This window comes from Microcaecilia unicolor, chromosome 1 (genome assembly GCF_901765095.1).
Source record: "Microcaecilia unicolor chromosome 1, aMicUni1.1, whole genome shotgun sequence".
Lineage (NCBI taxonomy): Eukaryota > Metazoa > Chordata > Amphibia > Gymnophiona > Siphonopidae > Microcaecilia > Microcaecilia unicolor.
This window is the reverse complement of record NC_044031.1, coordinates 523,611,577-523,630,097: the sequence shown is the minus strand read 5'-3', so window position 1 is coordinate 523,630,097 and position 18,521 is coordinate 523,611,577. Positions and strand designations below refer to the sequence as shown.

The following is an 18,521-nucleotide window of genomic DNA, read 5'->3' as shown; positions in this document are numbered from 1 at the left end:
AGGCATCACAAGGTCAGTAGTCTAGAGCACTTGGTCATCTCTTAATCACTGCTCTCATTATGACTGACAGCTGTGTCGAGTCGCTTGATGACTCTTTAATAAAGACTCAAAACAGCACATTGTCTCCCTTGGTTTTTTGGAAAGAGCCAGCCCACCCTACTCCTTCTTTGGCTTGACAGATCCATTCTATGGCATTGAGACCCCAAAAAGGGGCCCCTCCCACCAAGAGGATGAAGGTTAGGAATAGGGTTAGGGCTAGGATTAGGTCCCAAGAGCGGAACTCTGTAGGGCCGGCTTAATCATCTAGGTCAAGTACTGGTGCCAAAAAACCACCGGGACCCTTCACACTCCCTATAGAGGGACCCAGGTGGGCAGGAATGAAAAAGCCAATCTCATGAACAGGAATTTATTCTCTCTATGAATGAACACAGAGAAGGGAGGATTCTGCCAATTTGCCTTCGCAAGAACATAGAGGAATGTATCAAATCTAAGCTTAAGGGGGGAGGGGAACAGCACATACTCACTGAGAGAAAAGAGACTGAATGAGTCATTTATACACTATAAAATTAATCTATTATCCCTGCTCAGCTGCTGGCTCTGCAGATCGCTAAGCCTGTGCTGGCCAGCACACCTTACCACGCAGCAAACACATAAGGATTTTCCCCTCTCAGCCCTTTTTGGGTACACCTAGAGGGAAATTCCCTACTTATTAGTTACAAAAGTATTAGTCCCGAAGCATAAAGCCAGCCAGGCCAAAAGAGGTTTAAGTGAGCACTTTTGGAAAGCCTGGGAGCAGCAAGGGTAGGGTTACCATATTTTGTCCTCTCAAAAAGAGGACATATGCCCCGCCCCTGCCCCGCCCACATCCCCACCCCTTTCACATCCTCGCCCTGCCCCGTCACGCCCCCTCCATGCTAGTCATCAAATTTAAATTTGAATAATATTTCAAATTGTTATATTATACTTTGAAAAATGAAAGAGCAATCCCAAATTAATTTACAATTTATAACTTTCATAGAATGGACGCTCAATAAAAACTTTCCTTTCCCTACTTCTAGCATTAACTCTGCTACCTAGCAATATACTGCCCTGCCTGTCTCCTGACTTATTCTCTATGCTCTATCAATTTAAGTGTTTTTTATGAAAATCACACAATCAGTACAGGATCAGCAGCTATTCATGGATACCCAAGCATATGAGTCCAATCAGTGTACAGTGGAGTCTTCTTTGGGTATCCATGAATGGCTGCTGATCCTGGCTTTTATCCAGGGGTTGAACATGGCGGGGAAATATATATGCTGGAGTATTTCCCCATATTCAACCCCTCTTCCACCATTCTCAGCCATTCTCTCCCTCAATCCCAGACTCCACAAAAGTCTCCCAATTACTCACCTTAGTGACACACAACATCTCCCGTTGTAGGACCCCTGGGTTCTCTCCATCCCCTCAGGAGGGTCCCAAAGTACCATTCTCTAGACTCAAGTCTGCCTAGCAGTGTTTGCACCAAAATAAGAAGAAGTTGGGGACAATCCCCCTACCTGAGCAGAAGTTCCTTCAGGCATTTCCCCCTCTGCTTTTGTAGTTTGCAGGATTCGAAATGAATGGGGAGAGAAGCTGAATGGGAGAAGGGACAAAAGGGCAGAAGCTGAGATTTGCTGATGGAAGTTTTAATCTGTAAATTAAGGGCAGAAAAAGAAAAAACTCTGCTTGATCTCTTCGTTTGCACAGACTGATGACATCAGAATGGAAGGGGCGGAGCTTTTGTGCTAAAACAGAGAATCTTGTCTTCTTGGCCCTACCCCTTTTAGTGCTGATTGGTCAGAATGGTTCCAGGGGCTGGACTAGTAGTACAAGGGTCTGCCCTCTGATAAGGATAGGGAGAGAGCTAAGAGAGGGAGATTGGGGTTGGGCTGCTGTGGAAATGGGCGGGAGAATGGCTGCTGAGCTTTTCTCAAGGAGGTTTGATTGAGAAGAGGCGGCATGACGTCAAAACCTTGAAGCCACTGTTTCCCCTTACCCGCTCGTTGTTCTGCGATCTGCGTACACTCAAGACAAGGCAAACAAACCTATGATCTGCATCTGCTGCACCCGCGTCGTCGTTCTTTGTTGGTAGTATTTTTCTTTGTATTTAAACATGCTTACATTTTCAAACATGCTAGCTTGTACAGTATATGGATATACCAGCCTGCCCGTTTGTCCAGAAATCCGGACAAACGGGCAGATTGGCAAAAACCGCCCGGTTGCCCGGACATGCCCTCAAAAAGAGGACATGTCCGGGTAAACCCGGACGTATGGTAACCCTAAGCAAGGGGAGCCTACAGACAGCACATCCAAACAGGGTGAATGAGCAAGCGGGGTGGGAGGGGGAATGAAGACCTGCACCCCTCAAGCAAGGCCCCATAAGACCAAGCCAAAGCCTCACAGTGGCACTAAGAAGAGTGACTGGTGGCTACAGAGCCAAGCTCAAAGCTCAACCAGGTACGTTCCCGAGACTGTGACCTGGGAGAAGCAAGCTCGATCACCCTCTGCGGCCAAGGTCAGCAAAGCAGGGAGCTAAACCAGGGACAACAGCACTGTCAGCATGACCCGCCATGTGCTGAAGGTACAGAAAAATACTGGATTGTTCTAGGGAGTACCTCTGCTTAAGCTGGTGATGTCACAGGCAGAATTCAGTTTCCTCTACCTCCACCTGCTGGTAAGGAACGGATAACATTCATGCAGATCAGTGGAGCTGACACACAATTTTTTTTTGTCATGAAATGAAAGGTCCTCTTAATTTGCATATACTATTAAGTTAACTGCTGGAACATGGGTCTGCTCTTTTTTGTGTGTATTCAATCCCTGCAGTGGGTTTTCCATTTTTTTCATTTGTGGGTGCAGGATCTACTGTTTCTTCTTACAGAAATGCTGTTTAACTGTTACAAACCAATCTACTGCCTGCCAACCACCTTGTAATTTGCTTAATAATTGTTATTTGAGAAAACTTATAAAGTGAAGATACTTACCTGTAGCAGGTATTCCTCAAGGGCAGCAGGCTGATTATTCTCACACGTGAATCGACGTCCGCGTCGGCCCGGGAACCGGCATTTTGCCATACCAAAACAACAACAACAAAAAAAAGTTTTGCTGGAGTCTTCTGGCGCGCATGCACGGACTGACTTCCCGCCTGCTGAGCGAGCACGTACCTCAGTTAAATTAAAAAGCATAACAATAAGAACTTCAAAGGGGAGGTGGAAGGGATAGTGAGAATCATCAACCTGCTGTCCTCAGAGAATACCTGCTACAGGTAAGTATCTTCACTTTCTCAAAGGACAAGCGAGCTGCTTGTTCTCACATGTGGGGTATCCCTAGCAATCAGGCTCACTCAAAACAATGAACATTGGTCAATTGGGCCTCGCAATGGCAAGGACATAACATAGATTGTAATGAAACCATAAACAACTAACAGAGTGCAGCCTGGAACAGAACAAAAACAGGTCTAGGGGGGGTGGAGTTGGATTCTAAACACAGAACAGATTCTGCAGCACCGACTGCTCAAACCGACTGTCGCATCGGGTATCCTGCTGAAGGCAGTAGTGAGTTCTGAATGTGTGGACTGATGACCACGTTGCAGCCTTGCAAATCTCCTCAATGGAGGCTGACTTTAAGTGAGCCACTGACGCAGCCATAGCTCTAACATTGTGAGCCGTAACATGGCCCTCCAGAGTCAGCCCAGCTTGGGCGTAAGTGAAGGAAATGCAATCTGCTAGCCAATTGGAGATTGTGCATTTTCCGATGGCGACTCCCCTCCCGTTGGGATCAAAAAAACCAAACAACTGGGCGGACTGTCTAAAGGGCTTTGTCCACTCCACGTAAAAAGCCAATGCTCTCTTGCAGTCCAAGGTGTGCAAACTGCTTTTGCCAGGACAGGTATGAGGACAGGAAAAGAATTTTGACAAGACAACTGACTGGTTCAGATGGAACTCCGACACCACCTTTGGCAGGAACTTAGGGTGCTTGCGGAGGACTACTCTATTGTGACGAAATGTGATATAAGGTGCATGTACTACTAAGGCCTGAAGCTCACTGACCCTACGAGTTGAAGTAACAGCCACCAAGAAAACGACCTTCCAGGTCAAGTACTTCAGATGGCAGGAATTCAGTGGCTCAAAAAGAGCTTTCATCAGCTGAGTGAGAACAACGTTGAGATCCCATGACACTGGTGGAGGTTTGACAGGAGGGTCTGATAAAAGAAAACCTCTCATGAAGCAAACAACTAAAGGCTGTCCAGAGATAGGCTTACCCTCTACACGTTGATAAGCATTAATTGCGCTGAGTTGGACCCTTACGGAGTTGGTCTTGAGACCAGACTCTGACAAGTGTAGAAGGTATTCAAGCAGGGTCTGTGTAGGACAAGAAAAAAGATCTAGGGCTTTGCTGTCACACCAGACGGCAAACCTCCTCCATTTGGAAGAGTAACACCTCTTTGTGGAATTTTTCCTGGAAGCAAGCAAGACTCGGGAAACATCCAGGCCATGAGAGCTAGAGACTGGAGGTTCAGATGTAGAAGTGACCCCTCGTTCTCAGTGATAAGAGCTGGAAAACACTCCAATCTCCACGGACGCTCAGAGGACAACTCCAGAAGAAGAGGGAACCAATCTGACGCGGCCAGAAGGGTGCAATCAGGATCATAGTTCAGCAGGCTTGCTTGAGTTTCAGCAAAGTCTTCCCTACTAGAGATATGGGAGGATTCGCATACAGAAAGCCTGTTCCCCAATGTAAAAGAAAGGCATCTGACACTAGTCTGTCGTGGGCCTGAAGCCTGGAACAGAACTGAGGGACCTTGTGATTGATCTGAGTGGCAAAAAAGAGGGGGTGCCCCACGCTCGGAAGATCTTGCAGGCTACACCCATGTACAGTAACCACTCGTGAGATTGCATTATTCTGCTCAGCTGTCAGCCAGACTGTTGTTTACATCTGCCAGATAAGTAGCTTGGAGAAACATGCCCTGACGGCGTGCCCAAAGCCACATCTGAACAGCTTCCTGACATAGAGGGCGAGATCCAGTGTCCCCCTGCTTGTTGGTATAATACATCGCAATCTGATTGTCTGTTTGAATCAAGATGATTTGGTTGGACAGCCGATCTCTGAAAACCCTTAGAGCGTTCCAAATCGCTCATAATTCCAGGAGGTTGATCTGAAGACCTGTTTCCCGGAAGGACCAGGCTCCTTGAGTGTGAAGCCCATCTACATGAGCTCCCCACCCTAGGAGGGATGCATCCGTCATCAGCACTTTTTGTGGTAGAGAAATCTGGAATGGTCGTCCCATGGTCAAATTGAAACGGATTGTCCATCACTGAAGAGAATTTCGAAAATCAGTGGACAGTTGGATCACATCCTTAAGATCCCCCACAGCTTGGAACCACTGGGAAGCTAGGGTCCATCGAGCTGATCTCATATGTAGACGTGCCATGGGAGTTACATGAACTGTAGAGGCAATGTGGCCCAGAAGCCTCAACATCTGCTGAGATGTGAACTGGTGAGACACTCGAACTGTGGACACCAGGGACAGGAGGTTGTCAGCCCTTGTCTTGGGAAGATAAGCCCGAGCTGTCTTCGTGTCCAGTATTGCTCCAATTAATTCCAATTTTTGGACAGCAGTGGGATGGGACTTGGGTAAATTATTACGAACCCCAGTAGCTCTAGCATTCGCATGGACTCCAAAGCACCACCCTCCCCCAAACCAGCAAGTCGTCTGGTACAGACACTTTTACAGTGGCGATGCTGGAGCCAGTCAAAAGCTCATCCCTTTCTTTTGCTTGGGAGCAGCAGGGGCCTTAGGTGCACGCTGTTATCGAGAATGAGCGGGCTGGGACTGAGCATGAGTAGGCTGTCAAGAAGCTGGAGTGTATCTACGCCTAGAATAGGGAGCACTCCTCTTCCCCCCAAAATACCTCCTAGATGAGGAGGTTGTAGCAGAAGGCGTCCGGCGGGAGAGAGAACCCATAGCATCTTTATGCTTCTTGATCTGATCAACAAGATCCTCTACTTTTTCACCAAAAAAGGTTCTCTCCCCCCTCCCCCCCCCCCCCCCCCCCCCCGGTCAAGGTACATCCGCCATCCGCTGCTAGGCTGAATGATCCAGGTCAGAGACGTGCAGCAATGAGAGTCTGTGCATCACTATACCTTGAGCAGCGATCCTGGATGCCACATCAAAAAAGTCATAAGTACCCCTGGCCAGGAATTTACAACACGCCTTCTGCTGCCTGACCACCTGGCGAAAAGGCTCGGCCTGCTACGGAGGGAGGGCATCGACCAAGCTAGACAGTTGCCTCACCGAGTTCCGCAAGTGGACGCTCGTGAGGAGATGATAGGACTGGATACGGGTAGCGAGCATAGCGGCTTCATACGTCTTCTTCCCAAAAGAATCCAAGGTCCTATCTTCTCTGCCTGGGGCCGCGAGGCATAGACCCTAGTTCTCTTGGCTCTTTTGAGGGCGGAGTTCACCACCATGGAATTGTGGGGTAACTGAGACCTCATCAACCCAGGTTCAACGTGGATCCGATACTGGGAATCAGCTTTCTTCAGGATCACGGGGTCAGACAGAGGGAACGACCAGTTCCGCATAAGGACTTCCTTCAGTACCTTATGTAGAGGAGCCATCACAGCTTCCTTAGGTGGAAAAGGATAGTCCAGGACCGCGAGAATCTCAGCCCTGGGCTCATCCTCAACCTCCACAGGGAATGGAATAGCCATAGCCATTTCCTGGAGAAAAGATGTGAAGGAAAGACTCTCAGGAGGAGAAAGTCTTCTTTCAGGTGGGGGAGGGGGGGAAGGTTCAGAGGGAATCCCATATGACTTATCAGAAGAAAAGTATCTGGGATATGAGCGCTCCTCTTCAGTATCGAATACCACCTCTCTCAGGGAACTCCGAGACTCAGCTTGCCTCGACGCCGAGGATCGACGTCCTTGATGGCGATGCCGAGAGGCCGACGCCCGCACAGCCAGCGGCAGAATCTGCTGAGGCTCAGGTGCAGGTACCAGGCTGCCAAGAGACCGGCGCATCGGCACCTACTGTATAGAGGGCGAGTGATCCTCTTGGCGCCGACGCTTCCTGGGTGTCGAATCCCTCGACGCCCCAGAGCTCCCGGCACCGTGTATAGAAGGAAATCGATGACGGTGCTTCTTCACCTTCACTCGGTGCCCGTCATCGAGACTCCTCAATACCGACGAGAACGACGTGGAATCCTCACGTCTCCTTGGGGTCGGGTCAGACGATGGTCGGTCCTGGGGGCCTGCATAGCAGGAGGCCTCGAGGCAGGTGGAGACCCACTCGATGCCTCACTGCTCCCTGCACAATTTGGTCTCTCAGCAGCCATTACCTCTGCTCCTGACATTGATGCTTCTCTCGATGTCGATGCTGCCGCTGCCAACGTCGAAGGGCAGGATCGAGCCCCAAAACGTTTCTCTCGCTGGGCTTCTCGAACCACTTTGGTCCATTTCTTCATACAAAGACACAGACTACAAGCAGCTGGGCTGTGGTCGGGCCCAAGGCACTGGATACACCAGGAATGGGTATCGGTACCTGAGACGGTCCAGATGTACCGAGTACAACGTTTGAAGCCACAGGGTGTCTTCGAAGACATGGAAGGAAAAACGGCCTCAGTGAAATCAAAATGAAAGGGGCACAAAAAAGGGGAGAAAGCCAGCTGCGTCTTAAACAAAGAAAAATTAAAATTAGGAAAAAAAATACTAAGAGGAAACTAAAAGGGTTAACTTTTTTTTTTTTTTAAACAAACCAACGATTAACAGTGAAAAACTCCCGAAAAAAAAGACTCCTTTCCCGGGCCTCAACGAGGAGCACAGGAGGAACCTGCCAACCTTGTTGTGGAAAAGGAAAAACTGAGGTGTGTGTGTGTTTGACGATGCACATGTCGACCCACATGTGAGAATAAACATTCTGCTTGTCCTCGGAGAATCCACAGTCTCAATAGCAAATAAGGTTCACTCAAAAACTAAAATTCATAAAATATATGAAAGCGATAGAACCAAGGGAACGACACCAACAGAATACCTACAACATATCCACGCGTGCGTATATATATATATATATATATATATATATATATATACATACATACACACACACACACACACACATACTTTCATAACCAATTTAAAAAACCCAAGGGCCCTGCTTACTAAAGCCACACTGTAGGCTCACTAACGTTTTAGCGCATGCTAATGCTAGACACACCCGTATATTCCTACGGGTATCTTTAGTGTTAGCATGCGCTAATTTTTAGTGCATGCTGAAAATGTTATCGCGCCTACAGCACGCCTTAGTAAACAGGGCCCCAAGACTTTTAGGGCCATCTCTTCCATTCTCACCGGCAGGGCTGCATTTAGACAAATATGAAGCCAAATCATTGTTATGCTCTCCTCCTCAGGAAGGCAGGGATATAGGGCAAGTGAGTAATTTTAGGAGTGTGGATCAATGATAATATGCTGTCTTTTTAGGCCAGGAGGAACAAATTGCTCCTGCAGCATCAATGCATGCAAAGGCAAACAGTTGTTTCTTGCAGTTTGGAAAGTTTACACAGGGCCATGAGCTTGTTTCTTAATGCATTTTCATCTATTTTTCCTTCTTTTCTGTTTTGTTTTGTTTTTAATATACATTTTCTTGGGGGGTTTTTCTTTGAGGGGGGGTCATTGTGTCGTACATGCCATGGGTTAGTAGCAGGGAGGTGAGTGGAGTTTTTTTTTCTTTATATATGTTATCCTTGGGTATCTCGAAGATGACAGGAGGGATAAGAACACACTTTTTGTTTCTTGCTTTGGAGTGAGTTAGCTTTCTTTTTTTAACAATGAGATAACCCTCGGTATCTATTTGTATATTTATTCTTTTGCCTTTCTTTGAAGGAAGAGCAGGTAGATAAGGGTTCTTTTGGAATTCCCTTTATAAATAGTGTGTATCTGTCAACAGTTGAATTAATACAGATGTTTAATACAATTGTTGCAATATAAAGGGGGGGAGGGAAGAAGAGGAGGATTTGACTGAAAATACTGAACTATACAGGGTTGTGTCTGAATGTTCATAACTTGTATTCACTTGGTTCAATAAAAAATTGTTTACACTTAAAACATTAAAACACCGCATTTCTTTTCAAAAGCTCAATAAATCTGTTAGTCTACAAGGTGTCACCAACTTGCGTTTCACTTTTTGTATTCAGCACGTGTTCTATAGTATTAAAAGTTTAGATAGAACTATTACATGAATTTAAAAACATTTGTATTATAAAAATAACCATGTAATAAAAGTTACCTACCCTTGGCTTAACAGGTTTAACTGTTGTAATATCAGTCCCTTCAGCTCTCTGCCTGCTAGAATCAAATGTTTTCCTCTTCTTGGTAACCATTTTTTGGCAAATTGGTATGTGCTTTTTCTGTGGGGAAAAATAAGACAACCTCTTAAATACTATTAATGTTTTCAATATAAATAACTGCTCACAATGAAGAACAACCTGAAGCAGCAGAAAGCTTATTTGTGTACCAGTGCTTTCAAATCTTTTCAAGAGATGAATAAACAAAATTGAACATGGAAACATTATGTTCTTACCTGATAATTTTCTTTCCTTTAATCATACCAGACCAGTCCAGACTAATGGGTTGTGTCCCACTACCAGCAGGAGGAGACAGAGAAAATATTTCCAAGTAAACTGCCCCTTAAGGGTATTGTGCAGCCTGGAGTGTTCAGTATTTCGAATAGCAAAGCAATGGTGCCCTGAAGTCTAGAAGAACACACAGTTAATACCAAAAAGGTAAACTCTTGGAGCCAATATGCACAACCTTATTGTTCCTGCTCGGCCGAAGGCAACTGCAACCTCCCCTCACAGTAAAGTAAGCAGGAGGGAATGGTCCATACCAAGCTTGCCCAAGCACATAGAGATCTACCCCTGAATCAGGGAAAAGAACTCCATGATCCCAAGTAACAGGAGTCATACAGAGCTGGCACAACAACAAGTGGCAGGAGATTAAATAGAGAAGATGAAGTAGGCAGTGATAGGACATCCCACCGTATTGAAGCGTCTTGGAACAGCCAGGATACCTAACGGAAACAACACTCTGACAGACTTTAGACAGAGAGGGCATCTGGACTGGTCTGGTATGATTAAATGAAAGAAAATTATCAGGTAAGAACATAATTTTTCCTTCCTTGTCATCTAGACCAGACCAGTCCAGACTAATGGGATGCAGCAAAGCAGTTTCCCAAAGAGGGTGGAAGAAAAGGAGAATGCAGAAGGTTGAAAAACCAGCAAAGCTATAACACACAGCAAAAACTGATCAGCAGAAAAGGATTCGAGTACCCGAACCGCCAGGCCACCAAAATAGAACAGAATTAAGACAAGAGAAAAGGAACTGAAGCACTAGGATGTAAAACAAGTCCTGAGCAAAAGAAAAACTATGTACCCCGTCCCAAGGGTAGCAAAAGAAGCAGCAAAGATACTCATGTCAAAGGACCCCCCCCCCCCCCCCTTGGAAGGAAGGCAACAGTCTTATCCGAGGAACAAGGAGAAGAACCGTATCTCCTAGACCAGGATCCACTTCTCCGAACCCTGGCAGGACAAAGACTAACTCCCAAACCTGCCGGTCTGTCCTGAGTCCAAGATGGTCGGAGGAAGCGACCCTAACAAGTACTAGGAAGAATGGCAACCCCAAGCAGTGCATCACACTTCATATAAGGAAGCAAGGCCCAGGAATCACCCAGACCCGCACCTAGTGAGAGAATCAAACTGTATAGAATAAGTGACTCCAGAGTCAAGAGAACCAACTAACTGGAGAACCAGTCTCTCCAGGAGAACCATGAAGAAAAGGGCAGCAGCATACTAAGGTACAACCATAGAAAGAGAGTACTACTAAACCAGCTTGCTCTGGACTTAGGGATGAAAGATCAGAGCCAAGAGAACAAAAGGAGACAAAAAGAAAGAGTTGAGAGCCACACTGCGGAGAAAAGACCCCCAAGGTGTCAGGAAGCCATAAAAGGAGCAAAGAAATTTAAACTCCAGCAATGGAGAAGCTTCTCGCCAGCCACCAAGAGGCTACGACAAGAAAAGGTGCCGCAGGAATGGCAGATAACAGGATACAAGGCAGCCTTGTCTAGCAATCTAAACTGCGGTGTGCCACAGCTGCCGAGAAGTTACTATATCCAACCTTCAGAGAAGAGCTGGGGTTGACCAACAAGGTGAAACAGTGCCCAACAGCCAGTGGTGAAACTACACTCCACAGTCAGAGACTGAACTGTGTTCAAGTGACAGGAACGAAGCTGCGCTCATCAGGCAGAGTAGGATCCGTGCTCAACGAGAACAAACGGATTTGCACTCAAAGAACACAAACTGAGCCACGCACCACAGGCAGAGAAGGAGTTACACACCTCTGGCAAAGATAGAAATGCGCTGAACAAGCAGAGAAGAAGCTGAGAGTAACAGACAGAGGATGAGCATTGCCCCACTGAAAGAGCTGGATATTAGAGGTACCTGCAGAACTGAAGCTGCAGTAGCAATGGAACTGCGTATAAAATGCACACAAGGAGCAGCGCTCCAGACACTGGCAAGGAGCAGCGCTTCCTACGCAGACATGAAGCTGTGCAGCACCTGCAGTCATAGAGCTGTACTCCACATATCACCCTGAAACTGCGCCCAATCTGCAGAGAACAGTTGTGCTAAACCCACAGAGATGGAGCCACACTCAACAGGCAGTGGAGCTGCGCTCCGCGTGCAGAAAGGGAGCTGCATTCTATATGCAGGGAGAGAGCTGAATGCCACACACAAAAAAGGAGCTGCATTCCACAGGCAGACACAAAGCCATGTTCTACAAGCAGACACAGCACTGCGCCCCACACTGACACCTGCAGAGAAAGAACTACACTCAACATGTGACAATGGAGCTGTGTTCAGCATGCAGAGATGAACGGTTGCAGAATATGCAGTGGAACTTCACTCAACATGCCATGATAGAGCCGTCCTCAACATACAGCGATGGAGCTAAAGCCAACCTGGAACTGTAGAACCGTGCCCAACATGCAGCGATGGAGCCGTGCCCAACAGGGAACAGTAGAAATGCACGGAAGAAGCTGCGCTCAACATACAGCGCTGGAGCCCCAGGAAACAGCCAGAGAAGAAGATGCTGCCAGGAGGCCAACAAGAAAGAAGCACAACTTGTGGAAATGAAACCTGGCGCTGAACTCTCCTGGCCCAGAGAGTCTAAAACTACAAGAAGAGAAGGCTCTGTGCCCCAGGAGACACTCTCGGCCCCCAAGAGATCTCTGAGCCACGACTGCCCTCCTAGCCAACCGAGATGGAGCAGAAGTCAACTTAGAGAAATAACGCCCTGCTTTTTTTTTTTTACTGACAGAAGAGGAACAGCCAGAGACAGGAAAGAATAGCAAATAACAAACGCCTCAGGAAGAAGTGGGATCATTGGGGGGAGGAAAGGGAGGGACCCGGCACCACCGGGAGTACCCAGAAGTTCTCAACCCCAAGACCTAAATACCCACATACAGTTATCACACATTTTTACCTACCTAAATGAACAAATATAGAACGAGAGATCATGAACTGAAGTTGTACGGAGGTAAACAGAGTTAACATCAAGAAATACATTTTCAGGAAAAGGGTGATGGATGATTGGAATGTCCTCCCAGTGGAGGCAGTGGGGGAAAAAACGCAAGAATTCAAAAAAATGTGGGATAAACACAGATGATCCTTATATAACAAGAAGTAATCCAAGCAAACTTAAAATTTCCTTCAAACAAGGCATAAAAGGGTGTAATCTGCATGGAGTGGTAGCAGGGGCGTAGCCAGACGACAGATTTTGGGTGGGCCAGGGCAAGAAGTGGGTGGGCACTAAGTGTTCTCCCCCTCCCCCCCTCCACTGCTAAAAAAATATCTCAGCTGGCAGGAAAACGCTTCATTCCACCTTGGCAGTCTGCAGCAGGCATGTGCTGAAAACTGAGCATGTGCAGATGCCGGTATCGTGGGGAGTAGCGTTTTCGTTACCATCAGGGGGAAGTCTTCAGCTACCGGAGCTTGGGATCCCCACCAGCTACTGCTAAATGTGTGCTACTGTTGGGTGGGCCTGAGCCCTAAGTGGGCGGACCCCTGCCCACCCAGGCCCACATGTGGCTACGCCACTGAGTGGTAGGTAGAACTCTAGCCACCTTATTAGGCAGACTAGATGGACCATACTGGTCTTTACCTGCTATCACTTACTATGTTACTATGTAAACAGTGTTTCACCCCACACAAAAAAAAACCCTCTCAAACAAGCCCTTCATACACTCTACACTATAAATGGGCTTTCACCTGTTACTTACAAAGAACTAAATTGTCAAGGAAACATCCTAATAGAATGCCAGTTGCAAAAAAAAAAAAAGCTCTAGCAAGCTAGCTGGCTTCTTGTATACAAATCTAATGTAAACAAGCAAAACACTCCTCCCTGCTCCAAAGTCAAGTTTCATCATAAAGCTACTGCAGTCATAGTGACTCTCAAAAGAATGCCTCACTGAATATCATCTGTGTAGCAGCTACATGGTACTCTATTAATATGTTTACTGAGCATTATTGTTTGGACCAGGCTTCAGCACAAGGCAGTGTTGGCCAACTGTCCTTATGATCCAACAATTATTGTATTCAACAATGTGGGCTGCTCAAAGGACTAATGTAATAAATAAATAAATAAACAAAACAAAATTCTGAGCAGCCGTAAGCTTGGGAGTCACCCACTTGTGTGCACAATTCAAATCCTGCTTAAATGGACAGAAAAAGCTGTGTTGCTTATCTGATAACAAGGTGTTTTCCTTAACAGGGCTGATAAACACTCCCACCTCTTCTAGAGTTTCCTAAATGTTTGAGCTTGAAAGTGAGGAGCCGAGGAGATTGCTGTGTATGGGAACGGCTGTGAATGCTTAGAAATGTACACTTGGTTCTGAGCTCTGGTGAGCAGTTTCGTATCATCATCACTGGAGGATATCAGCCATTTGTGCGCCATATCAGTCCTGCTACCTAGGGAAAACACCTGTTAAAGATAAGTAACATCGCTAATCGGAATGGACTGAGAATTGCTCAAGCTGAGAGAAAGTCAAGACAGTGAAGGTGAACAGCAAGATTACATACCATGCATATGACGGTAGTAACACTAATAAAGCTAGACTAGGAAACAATATTTTATGCAAAAGATTCTGAAAGTTATCTAATTAATGCATAAAACAATGAAAGGCAATCAGTTCACTTGTACCCTTCTACTCACCAAAGTAGAATGGAAGAAAGTCCTTCCACATATTTTGCAAGGTAACAGCTGCTCCTGCTGTACCGAACACTTTTCTGTAAAAAGAATGGAGACAAAAGTAGGCAAACAAGTACAAAATCTTCAGAAGTCTGTTTGCTCAATTGCACATTTTTACCTAAGGATTTAAACTGCTATTAAAACATCCTCATCTGGAATTGAAAGAGATGTATCTATTAAAGATTACCTAGAAGACATATTTCTTTCACCAGGCACCTGGAGAGGGCTGAATTGTAGTTCTGGCATAAGGTAGAAGACCAGCACGCAGCTATCCTTACAGTATCTCTTGCTTTTCTTTCTTTTCTTTCTGTAGTCTGAGCAGCCATCATGGCCTCTATCGCTGGATACAAACTGCTGTCCTATGCACATACCCGCTTGTTTCCAATACTGTTTATCATGAATTTTATTATCATGCTGTTGCTTCATAGAGTTGTATGATCATAAATATGAATAAGGTAGTTTCTTGGGAATGGTAGTATATCAAATACTCTAGAACTAGATAGGAGAATTTCAAACTTAATCAAAAAAGTATATCAAATACTGAAATAATTTTTAAAAAGACAGGCAAGCAAGAAATTGCACAAAAAGCATTGAGAAGCTTTTGCCCAATTCTTATTCCATTTTTGCTCAGTGTTCCAAAATTGGTTTAAGAGATCTAGGGTGAAAACAAAAATTTGAGCAGAAACAGGTTAGGGTTTATTGCCTTTGGACAAAATGTCCAGTAGAGCTTTAAAGCAACTATAATTTGCATGATTGCCTTCCTTTCTAGAAGTGCAGGAAATTAAAGGCTAAAAGCCTTTTGTGGGGTTTTTTTGTTCAATAAGTGGATTTCTTCCCCAACCCATGCTGCTGGTCGCACCCTAGACCTTGTGCTAACTCTGTGAGAGTCTCATTCATCCCTATCGACCTTTTCTTGTACTCCTCTTTAATGGTTTGACCACTAATCTCATTCTCTTCCACCTCTCTACCATTTCTCCTTTCAACTCCACCAGTACCCACTGGTTACAAGACTAGGGCTCTTTCCCAGATCAATGTTACTTCCCTTTCCCCATCTCTTTTCAAGTTACCGCTGGATTTTTCTACTAAATCACTTAATGATCATATTGAATCCTGGCATACTGTGCTGGCTCAAGCCCTTGATACAGTAACTCCGAAAATTTTCCATCAATGTTGTCCCTTTAAAAGGAATAGCTGGTATTCACCTACTCTCTGGTCTCTTAAGTGACGATATTGCCAGGCTAAGAGGCACTGGGAAAATTCCAAGACCCCTATTTCTCTCCAGAAATGCCAACAACTTCTGACTTCTAATCCTTCCAAAGACATTTTCTTCACCTACAAGCAGACTATACGACTCATTTTCAAAGCACTTTGACTTACAAAGTTACACAGAAACCTTTGTAAGCCTAAGTGCTCTGAAAATACGCCTCTATGATACATAAGGTTAACATTACACAGCATAATCCTCCCTCAGCTGAAGTTCTATGTTTATCCTTAGTAAGATAGATTCATTAGTAAACTCATCTCCAACCTTGTCCAATTTGTCTACATCCTTTACCATGTAATCTCAGGCTGGCTCTTCCAAATAATCCTCCTTTGACATTCTAACCCTTTTTTCTCTACCAAAAAAAAAAAAAAAAAAAAAAAGCAAATTCTGTTGCCTGTTAAGATATATGGAGAAGGAATGTCTTCTTGGGATGGAAAAAGCACAGAACGTTTGGTGATAAGAGCTTTACAGATTGTGAGAGGGCAGGCTGAGACGCTTGACAGAGAGAAACCAGCTATAACTGTTTCTGACGTGATCCACAGAGTCCAGTGCGGACACTGCCAAGTGCACTGTCGATTTAATTCTTTGAGGCAGTGCCTCCACCGTGCATGCATGGGTGCCTTCCCGCCCGAAGCGCAAGCATGGGACCAGCAGTACAGTGTTAAAGCTAAGACGACAACCATTTGTTGCCAGAGAATGTGGTAAAAGCAGTTAGCTTAGAAGGCTTTAAAAAAGGGTTTGGATAATTTCCTAAAAGAAAAGTCCATAAGACATTATTAAGTTCGACTTAGGAAAATCCACTGCATATTCTAGGATAAGCAACATAAAATCTGTTTTCTGTTCTGGGATCTTGCCAGGTACTTTTGACCTGGATTGGCCACTGTTGAAAACAGGTTACTGGGCTTGATAGACCTTTGATCTGTCCCATTATGGCAATACTTAAGTCATGTTCAGGGATGTGAGAATATATGCCTGCTGGACTCAACACCTGCTAAAGGTAAGCAACTTAGCTTTCTCCGAACACAAGCAAGCATAAAATTCTCACATCTCCAGTTCTGCAGGAAAGATGATTTTTTTTTTTTTGTAGCTAAGTAGATAGTGAGTCTGGTGGAAAGAATAGGCCAGAGTGTGGCGTTGGATGTTAAACAGTAAAAAGATTCTGCAGGACTGCTTGTCTAAACCAGCTATCCTGTCTGGAATACTGCTCCAGAAAGTATTGAGTACTGAAGGTGTGAATAGAAGACCACGTAGCTGCATTTCAAATGTCTTGAATAGAGACACTGTGGAAAAGGGCTACTGAAGCCACTATGGCTCTCACATTATGAGTAGTGACCCAGTCATGGAGAGTCAGCCCAGGCTCAGTATATGTATAGGAGATAAACAGGCTCATTTTTGATAAAGAAGGACGTCCACCTTTCGACATAAATCGGAAGATGGACGTCCTTCTCACAGAGATGTCCAAATCAGTATAATCGAAACCCGATTTTGGACATCTCCGACTGCAGTCCGTCGCAAGAACGTCCAAATTTCAAGGGGGCGTGTCGGAGGCATAGCGAAGGCGAGACTTGAGCGTGCCTAACACTTGGACATCTGACCCACAAATCGAAAAAGCAAGGACATCCCTGACAAACACTTGGACATTTTCACCCGGACGTGGTTTTTTTACAAATAAGGCACAAAAAGGTGCCCTAAAATGACCAGATGACCACCTGTTACTCCCCCTGTGGTCACTAACCCCCTCCCACCATCAAAAAACATCTTTAAAAATATTTTGTGCTAGCCTCTATGCCAGCCTCAGATGTCATACTCAGGTCCATGATAGCGCATGCAGGTCCCAGGAGCAGTTTTAGTGGGTACTGCAGTGCACTTCAGACAGGTGGACCTAGGCCCATACCCCCTACTTGTTACATATGTGGAGGAAACAGCGAGCTCTCCAAAACCTACCACAAACCCACTGTACCCATATATAGGTGCCCCCTTCACCAGTAAGGGCTATGGTAGTGGTGTACAGTTGTGGGTAGTGGGTTTGGGGGGGGCTCAGCACACAAGGTAAGGGAGCTATGTTCCTGGGAGCAATTTATGAAGCCCACTGCAGTGCCCCCTAGGGTGCCCGGTTGGTGTCCTGGCATGTCAGGGGGACCAGTGTACTACAAATGCTGGCTCCTCCCACAAGCCATTTGGACGTTTTTGACATGGACATCTTTGGTTTCGAAAAATCGCCGAAAGTCAGAAATGTCCAGATCCAAGAACATCCAAATCTAGGGACGTCCAAATTTAAGGATTTGGACGTCTGATGGTATTTTCGAAACGAAAAATGGACGTCCAACTTTTTTTCGAAAATACGGGTTCCCCACCCCTCGATTTCGACGTTTTGCAGACATCCAAATCGCAACTTGGACGTTTCTTTCGAAAATGCACCTCAAAGTCAGCCAACCAAGTAGAGATTGTACGTTTAGTGATAGGATTTCCCAACCTATTAATATCAAACAATACAAAAAGCTGGGAGGATTTCCTATGAGGTTTTGTTCATTCTAGATAGACTGCAAGCATGCTCTAGCATACTAAGGTATATAGTGCTGCTTCTCCAGGATGAGAATGTAGTTTAGGAAAGAAGACAGGCAGTATAATGGACTGGTAGAGATGGAACTCCAACACTACCTTTGGGAGGAATTTAGGGTGGGTTCAGAGTACCAGGTAGAACCTGGTGTAAGCTGGATCTCCTCACTGCTCACTTGAAGCTCACCTTTCTTCTGGTAGAAGAAAGAGCTATAAAGTACTATTCTTAATACATAAGGAGAACAAGAATGAAGTGGTTCAAACGGAGGTTTCACGAGAGCAGTGAGGACAACATTGAGATCCCACGCCACCAGCGATGGTTTGATAGGAGGTTTGCTATGAAATAAACCCTTCATGAACCTAACCATCAAGGGATGAACTG

The 18,521-nt window shown here is 45.5% G+C and overlaps 1 protein-coding gene across 2 annotated transcripts in view; it reads right to left on the bottom strand.

Annotated features, from left to right (window-relative positions):
• ZC2HC1A (zinc finger C2HC-type containing 1A) overlaps window positions 1–18,521 on the bottom strand; it is a 245,098-nt gene that overhangs the window by 206,902 nt on the left and 19,675 nt on the right. For both annotated transcript variants that reach the window (XM_030215727.1, XM_030215736.1), the window contains exons 2-3: window positions 14,284–14,357; window positions 9,309–9,425 (exon numbers count right to left, since the gene is read on the bottom strand). In XM_030215727.1, coding sequence (XP_030071587.1) covers window positions 9,309–9,425; window positions 14,284–14,357 — 191 coding nt within the window. The remainder of the gene's footprint in view (window positions 1–9,308; window positions 9,426–14,283; window positions 14,358–18,521) is intronic.